Genomic DNA, 9,023 nt, shown 5'->3' with positions numbered 1-9,023 from the left:
AGTGTAAAGACCACCTCCTGACCAATTACCATTCGAGATATGGATATATCATAGAGTCTTATCATGTGTTTGAAGTCCGATTCCTATTCCAAAAACATAGTGGCAATGTCTTCAACATATTAAGATAAATCAAAGTGAAGATTTCCCTAGTAGTTTACAACTAGATTAGGATTCGCTTTGCAGACAAGCTCCACAACTTGCAGTCTATAAAGAGTTTGTGTTGGAGTCTTAATTTAAATGTTAACGCATACGGACGCTGAACTTATGACACCTCTAGTGAGCTCGAACCGGTGCTGCAGATGGGCGGCATAAGCAGGAATTTGTATCTCAATATGTTGAATGGAACAGAGGCGCAAAGTTTTGCCAAAGACCCTGAATTGAACAGCCACCTTCACCGAAACCGCGACTTACCGGACTTCAAAATGGGCATCCAAGACACGAGGTTTTACTACCAGGACTCGATTCCAAACGGACAGGACAGTTTGACGTTGCCGTTCCACGCTGAACACCACCAAAGCGCCGGAGCGCAGGCTGGGAGGTTTTACGCACCGGCTCCGCTCGGCAGCTGTCACTTCACCAGCCGGAGCGGGACGGGACATACTTACGTTCCAGCCGGAGCCGATGCGTATTCTTCAGCCAACGGTAAAGACGTGTTTCCGAGCAGCGCAGACGGCTACCCGGCGTCTTTTCAGCACGGGTATCCACGAGCACCGATGTACTCTTTACCTGGTCTACAGGTGTCTGGGAAGACTCAAGTGCTCCTCAACAACTACCCGCTGTGGGCAAAGTTCCACAAGTACCAGACAGAGATGATCATAACGAAACAAGGACGGTAAGGAGCATAAAGGATTGCCACTCTTTATTATCGCATTAGCCTTAACCTCGTTATCGTGGTAAAGTTTTTTGTACGAGATAACAGCATGGATCATAATAAGAAACTGAATGTTATGTAGGCTACTTATCTAAATTCCAGCTGTGCCAGCCAGGGCAGGTGGGTATGGAAAGTGTTTTAAATTTAGAAGCCTAATTACAGAGATCTTTTGTTCAGATTTTTTTTTTCTCCAGACCGCGACCTGGTTTCAGTTATTGTCAAAAGTAAACAAATACTGCAATTTGTCAAATTTTTCTCACTGTACCTAGACGCACTCTGACAAATCTTTGAAAGTGAAATGCCTCACTGTCTTGAACCATTCTGAAAGGACTTTTCGAATTCTGATGATGTTTTGGATACGTTATTTTTAAATCCTGAGAATAATGACGACAGTGTTATGAAAGAACGTGACGATCAAACTTAGTTATCATGTTTATAGTGCGAGTAATAATAATACAAATAAGAAATAAAATAAAAATACGCACTTGTTCATTTAAAATGTGCTTTATAAACCGCTGGTGGTGTTCCCTAGGGACCCCAGAGAGGGAGGAAAATGCTTTTAGGGACGTTTGGCAGGTCACCGAGCATTAATATCTTAACATGTCTCTGATGATTATAATCTACAGATGTGCAACACTTCCATTTTAGAATTGCTTTCAAGACATACTTTAGATAGTCATTGCATAATACAGATTTAAAATGTTGATAGAGACAACTACATAATTGTTTCTAAGTAGGCCCTCATAAGTCAGTTTGATGAAAATATTTATCACAGATTCTTAAATATGTTCTAATGAATAACACTTAAAACGGTTGCACTGACCTATAATATCTAAGCTGCTAACACCTGTCACCATAAAAAGGATTCCTGTTAAAATATATGAGAATTGACAGCACGTGAAACACTTAATAACAAGCAGGGGGGGTGTGGAGGGGGGGGGGGGTTAACATGTTAAATGCATAGAAAGAGTAATTTAAAAATTATTCACAAAAAGACAAAATGTTACCTTTGTAGTCTGGAATTTATTTAGCATTCTAAGTATGCATATATGACATATATTAATTTAGATTTTAAGAAATACTATTTTAAATTTGGTATTGGAAGCAGGCGTATCCTTGAAATGGAAAATTCACTTAATGTTTTTCTCTCAATGTTTTAGCTACTAACTGAGTTTCACAAAATACTTCTACACCGATATTATATTTTATCTTATAGCAGTAAAATCCTGACCACGATATTGCCTTTGAAATTCCCACTGATGTCATGGTCATCACTTATAACTTTCATTATTTTATTTGGTACTGTACTGTACTGTATGCACCATCTAAAACCAATCCTTCAAGTCTACATACATAGTTCTGTATTTATTTTTTTCTTAATATTATTATTATTTTTAAATTGGTAGCTTTTCCGCAGATATGCGTGAATCTGTGTACAGTACATTTGTTTGTGCGGGTGTTCGTGTGTGAATGCACGCTTTTGTAACCTGTAACCTACTGACAGGTGCCTTTGCCTTTTGCAAAGCGTCTTTACAGCGGTGTTCAACGCATTCAGAATAAATACATTCAGAAAGAATGAAATTCAACGGTGCAAGTATTATGTTGTAGATTAATGGTATACATTAATATAATATCAAAGATGTAACATATACAATACTTCTATTCACCTGTATGTGCCAGTAACAATTAAACTGACTATTTGTGAGATTTAATCGTTAACTTACTCAAGAAAACCTTGTTCGTTTTGAATCAGCATATTGATGATTAATTCTTGGCCTCTGAATCCTGGTTGTATCTAATCTAATGAAGTAATGTTCTCACATGCTTCAGATTGCATCGGTTTGAGTCAGTTTATTTAAATACACAATATATTGTTTTTGTGAATTATTTTTTACATTCTGGTTTGTACGATCTACAACATGAGGGTTATTTTTATTGGTTCTCATTGCAAGTGAGTGTCAGAGCTCAGGTAATTCTGCCCAAGACAGGAAGTGGAAAAGTAAGGAGGTGGGGGTGGTACATTTGGGGGTAAAGCTGGTGAGCACCGCTGAGACTCTGATGGCCATACACATCAGTGAAGGCAGCTTTGAAGTGCAGGAAATGAAGGAAGGCACTTTCTTCCTCTCTCTCGCTCTCTATCTCGCTTTTTCTTTGCTCTCTCTCCTCTGGTCTGGTACCTTGTGAGCGCAGTGATGCACGTTTCCTCAGAAGTCGAGGTGTAGTCCGAGTCGAGGCTTTGAAATGCACCGTAAGGCCCATAGCTTGAGACGAGAGCAGAGGTCTTCGGCCCTTTTCAAGTCGAACTCTAAAACTAGCCCCTAACCTCACCCCTGCCACCAGGTTTCACAAACTTAAACAGGCATGGGGCCACGAGCTCTAAACATAGATTTGTTTAGTTGAGCGTTGTCTTGCTTTTATGCTAGTCTGCGATCCAAATAAGGGAACAAGCACCTGTCAGACTAATAACTGGAATGAAATTCATGAAAGATGTTGCTTCACAGAAAGTCAGTGGGAGAGATATGAAACCACAGGTAATCCATTCCACTGCATGCTCCGTGGCTGATAATGTCTTGTCAATGCCTCTGCAACATGCCTGAAAAGAGGAACTAGGGTTTCTTGCTGTCATTATAAAAGTCAAAGATAAAAGATATATTCTGGTCTCAGGTGCTTGTATAGGAGATGTGAATCAGTAGGTTCTTCGTAAGCTTGGTGGAAGAGTCATGGGTCAATGCATTACATGTAAATTTCTGCTTCAGTGGATTCACATGTCTCATATTTAACACCACAAAAGCTAGAAACTTTCCAAGCATTTGCTTATGCCTATGAAGTCTAAAATTGTTTGGTGAAGCTCTTAGGAACTTCTTTACACTTTTTATCTTCACACACATCATGGTATAGCGAAATATACGGCATAATGAAATCATGCAGCAAAGCAACAAGTTGGACATAATTTATCTGGCATTCATTTTCCCTCCCTTAAATTGGTTACTAGCATTTTTCAAAATATCTTTTTTTGTGTGTTCTGCAGAAGGAATAAAGAATTACATTTTGGGGTGAACTATCCTTTTAACAATGCATTAATTGCATTAATTGAATTGCCTACACTGTAAAAATTATTTTTCGCAGTGGTAAATAAAGATTATTGGAGTGCATTTTACAGGAAAATCATATTTCAGTTGTTTCACTTTAACATTAAGTCCATTACCATTTATTTTGTAATTATCTGTGAAATGCATTTGCATTTTCTGAGGGAAACAATAAAAAAAAGGATAGCAAAACCAAGTGGCATCTGCAAACACTCAGAACTAGCTTTTTTTCTGGACAAATTTTCTTTCTTTACATTTTTCAATTACTAACAGATGTCAAGGTGATTTTAGTAGATTTAAAACGTTCACTAAAATCCCATAACAGAGTAATACCCGATCACATGACCCAAGTTCCAGCAAAAAGTGTTAAAAAAATGATTTAGTGTTAATATAAAACTTAACAATGTTTTTGTTTGCTTTGAGCTTGAAAAGTGCTATATTTCTTAAAAAACGCTAAAGATAAAATGCTTACAATATTATTATATAATAATACATTTTATGGTGCGCTACTTTTGGGGGCCACTTTGTATATGCATTTGTAAAGATTTGCAGCTAGAGCAACCCGTGCAATAATTTTATTAATATTCTTGAGGTCTTCCAGGCTCTGCATAAAATGCAATCTCTCCCCCTGCGCCACTCGATGTCTCTCTGCCTGTAGCCTTTGAGCTTTCTGTCTTTCTTTTTTTTTTCAACTAGCAATCACTTCCTGTTCAGCTGTATATGGTAGCATGGAGTGTGCAGTTTTGCTGCAAAAAGCCAGACCTCAGAAGCAGCAAACTTGTTGAATCGTCTTTGCTCACTGCAGGACAGACCTATGGCTGTGTACATGATTCCAGCAGAATCCCATCAAGCAGCTCTGACAGAAACAGATGAGCTGTGACAGTAGCACATCAGTAGAACGCCATCAAGATCAAAGGGATCGCATGTAACTGTGGTTGCTGGCTGCTCCATTTCCAGCCGCTGTTTTTCAGCAGCCGTGCTACAAACTCATCACTACAGCTATGACGGTTCTCCAACATCAGCAAATATATAGTGGTTTCTGAAAGTAACCACATTCGCATAATAGCATACAATAACCACGTAAACACGCCGTACTTACTGTACATCTCAATTTGCTTGTGTCATGTTTGATATTTTACCTTTACGTGTAAAAAAAAAAGTGAGCTAGCAGCCGCAGACTGGCATGTTTTTAGAAGACTAGGAGGATGACATAAACTGGACTTGAACTTCTGTCCTGGCGAATTAGTGACCACCAGTCGATATCCAGACAGTTTGTTTTTTTGGGGGGGTGTCCCTTCCTGTCTTTCATACTGAGCAATGTTGCCTTGATCACATCAAGCAGTTCTTCTGCTTAGGGGAAACACATGTATGGAAAACTGTACCTTCCTAAAGTCCTAGACAGCAGAGGAGGCACTTTTCTTTGGCAACCACCTACTAGCGTGTTCACGGCTCCATCACTGAGTCAAGGAGTGGCAGATAAGTTTCCAAAGGTTAACCTCTAACTTTTTGTCGTAAACCCTAACCTCCCACTCATGCAAAACATTCCTCTCAGTGGCAAACCCACTGGTTTCCCCCTCTCCAGGTACTGATTTCTTATAAATGTCTCGTTTTAAATAAGTATGACAATTTCTGAGGCTCAGTCAGAAGAGGAAAGTGACTGCTACAGGCGGTATGGTTATAACTCAGTGCGAGGAGGCAGCAGTATGAGCGTTGAATGATACAAAGACGATTCTGGTTTCTGTTTTCACTTATATTGACAACTGATGTGGAAGAAGAAACCCTTCACCTGCTCGGTCTCTTCACCACCACAAGGCCCCACAATGCCAGGGGTACATCTGAGAATGATGATTGATTACAGCTGCCCGTGGGTGGGCAGTCCATCCGCTTGTGCTATGCCGTCCTGTAGCAAACGAGCGTCATCATCGCCCTCGTCCTCTGATCCTCGATAGGTGTCCTTTACCCTACTTGAAAAGAGAAATTGTGAAACTGAGCTTATTTCAGGTCAAAATATCTCTTAATTCTCTCTTTCAAAGCAGTCATTTTCTTTTTTTATTCTCTTTCCACTTGCTGAAGTAAAATAAGATATTTAGTAGAATGTGCAAACTGCACTATAGAATAAAACAAAAGTAAACTATGGCTATAAGTTGTTTAATGTCAAAACTTTTTAAAAAGTACAGACAATGTAATGTATGTTACTTAAAAAATATAAATATTTGAAATATAACATTTTTGTATCAGTGTAAAAGGTTTTTCTGCCACTTTTGATCACAATTTAATGCGTCCTTGCTGAATTAAAGTATTCATTTATTTATTTTTTATAAATAGATTTTATACAATCTTAAAAAATAAAGGTCCTTTATTGGCATCAACGGTTCCACAAAGCACCTTTACCTTTTTCATTCCACAAAAGGTTCATTAGATTATAAAAATGATCTTCACACTAAGAAAAAAAATGGTTCTTTTAAGAACTGTTCAGTTAAAGGTTCTTTTGGGAACCAAAACTGGTTCTTCTATGGCATCTCTGTGAAAATCCCATTTTGGATCCTTTATTTTTAAAAGTGTACATGTACGTTATTTTACTATAAAAAATGCTAAGTTAAATACAATACACTATAACTTAAAAATGACTATATTTCCTGCTTAAAATATACCCAAAATAGGTTGTAAATTAACATTTATTAATATGTAAAATAAAAGATTTTTTTTTAATAAGTTTAATAAACAATAATTAAATAATTAAAAATTGTTAAATGTCCTTTTGATTATTGCTGAAGTCTCTAGTAATTAATTTTGGGTTAATTATAAGTCTGCCAAATAGTACATTTTTAAACAATAGTTGAAATAAAACCACCCAGAAGATTGGGATTTATATATATATATATATATATATATATATATATATATATATATATATATATATATATATATATATATATATATATATATATATATATATATATATATATATATATATATATATATAAAGCCGGACTTATTCTAAAAATCTGCCCCTCATATGCTCTCAAAGGTGTACAGTTTCGCTCAGCAAGCTCACAAGCACAGGAGACAGAGCAAGATAGAGAGTGAGAGATTTTTTATAAACATACTCACAACCTAAATCCATTCTGAGCCATATACAAATTATTTGGTTTGTATCCAATTCATGGAATTGATACAAGACACAGATATGAGCAGACAACTGCACTCGAGTGTCACCTGACAGGAGCATCCTGCTGAGGGGAAACATGCGAGCTTGAGCAGTAGCCTGCAACTGTTGAATCTATTGAATGAGAGGCAGCCGTGTGGCATAGACGTCATCTCTGGAGTGTATCAGTGAGACCGAAAGCGTCATAGTATTGGGTGAGGTTGAGTTAAAGCCAGCATGCCTTATGTCAGAGGTTTGTTTTAACACAACAAGTGGTGCCAAGGCAGGATGGCACAGAAAAACAGAAGCTGCACATTTCATACGGGGTCTATTGAGTCTTAAGTCACATTTTTGTAAACTTCACTCTGCCATGGGACACAGTGACCTCCCAGTTACCTCCTCTCCATCTCTGTACCGTGATCAAAATCTGTCTAGCAAGGAAAACTACAGCAATCAAGCAGATGCATCTCCCGGCATGTTTTATTAATTTTCATATTAAAGATTCACACACAGCCTGCTCCCATTTGCCTTTCTATCATAATGTCTGTGCCTTCATAACTATTGCTTACCACAGAATACTACCCGCCTTCAAATGAGCATGTGGAAATGCATGATTTATTGGGATCAAATCAAATGAATTACATTTATTCTATCCAAGGATTTTTGACATTTGTTTTAAACCATTTCTGCATTTTTTTAGATTGCAATCATCTAGCATGACCTTAGCATAAAGGATACCGTAAAATTGTGGCATATTAAATGAATATTTGACAAAAAAATACATCACATGAATTAATACATATTATTGTTAAAGTTACCTCATTTAGTAATATTTTCATTATATACTAAATAAAATATTCAAAATACTATTCTAGCCTAGTGTTTCTTTATCTAAACCACTTGCTTTTCATTTCCTAAATATGGCACTTATACCATTCTAATATAATAAAATATATAAAATAACAAAATAAAATATATTACAATACAAAATATAAAAAATGTTAACAAATACATAAATAAATAAATAATATATTAAAAAACTACTTTTTAATTATTATTATTTTTTTTATTTTTTTTAGGAAATACATTTTTTAACAAGCAAAAATGCATTAAATTGATCAAAAATTGTAGTATCATTGCACCCCTAATAATGTGATCTTATCTTGTGTTTTCTGACCTGTCTGTCAACAGGAGGATGTTCCCTTTCCTCAGCTTCAACATCAGCTCTTTGGACCCCTCGGCTCATTATAACATATACGTGGATGTGGTTCTTGCAGACCAGCATCACTGGAGGTACCAAGGAGGCAAATGGGTCCAGTGCGGCAAGGCAGAAGGCAACATGCCAGGTACCCAACAGTCACACAGTGCCCTTTTCTGCCCACTATCTACTTTTAAACCCTACAAACAAGATAAATGTCTTTATCTGCATTGTGGTTTTCACAGTGTGTGTCTTTTCTGAGAAAGTGCAGAAAACTTCACATGCCAATAGCTCTTGTCTTTTTGTGGCTAGAAATGCATGAGTTTTTTGATACCACTGTATGCCACAATCAGAGGAACCTAAGCATGTGGCCCACCACAACAGCAACAGCACTGCAACTGCTGTTCAAGGCAGGCGGCACGGTAGTGCGAGTGTGAAACATTTGACATTGACATTTGACATTGCACACTTAATTGGCTCGTACCAATCAGTTTACAAAGTGCAAACATTTAAATACTCATACTTCTGCCTGGCTCAACCTAGTTTTTCTCTACCTAAACTCCTGACCTTTCCTTACCTAAATATGTATAATTATAATAATTATATAATATAATGAAATGTATAAAATATACCAATACTGTATAATTGTTAATAATAATTAACAAAAAAAATACACTACCCTTAACATTTTGGGGTCAGTAAATGTTTTTAAATATATATTTT

At 36.8% G+C, this 9,023-nt stretch overlaps 1 protein-coding gene across 1 annotated transcript in view; it reads left to right on the top strand.

Annotated features, from left to right (window-relative positions):
* The first annotated feature begins 96 nt into the window (after positions 1–96).
* tbx21 (T-box transcription factor 21) overlaps positions 97–9,023 on the top strand; it is a 15,351-nt gene continuing 6,424 nt past the window's right edge. Inside the window, exons 1-2 of the mRNA XM_052570572.1 lie at positions 97–832; positions 8,294–8,448. Coding sequence (XP_052426532.1) covers positions 300–832; positions 8,294–8,448 — 688 coding nt within the window. The 5' untranslated portion in view covers positions 97–299. The remainder of the gene's footprint in view (positions 833–8,293; positions 8,449–9,023) is intronic.

This window comes from Carassius gibelio, chromosome B12 (assembly GCF_023724105.1).
Source record: "Carassius gibelio isolate Cgi1373 ecotype wild population from Czech Republic chromosome B12, carGib1.2-hapl.c, whole genome shotgun sequence".
NCBI lineage: Eukaryota > Metazoa > Chordata > Actinopteri > Cypriniformes > Cyprinidae > Carassius > Carassius gibelio.
Note: the sequence above shows the minus strand (reverse complement) of the source record. Positions and strands in the feature narration are given on the sequence as shown.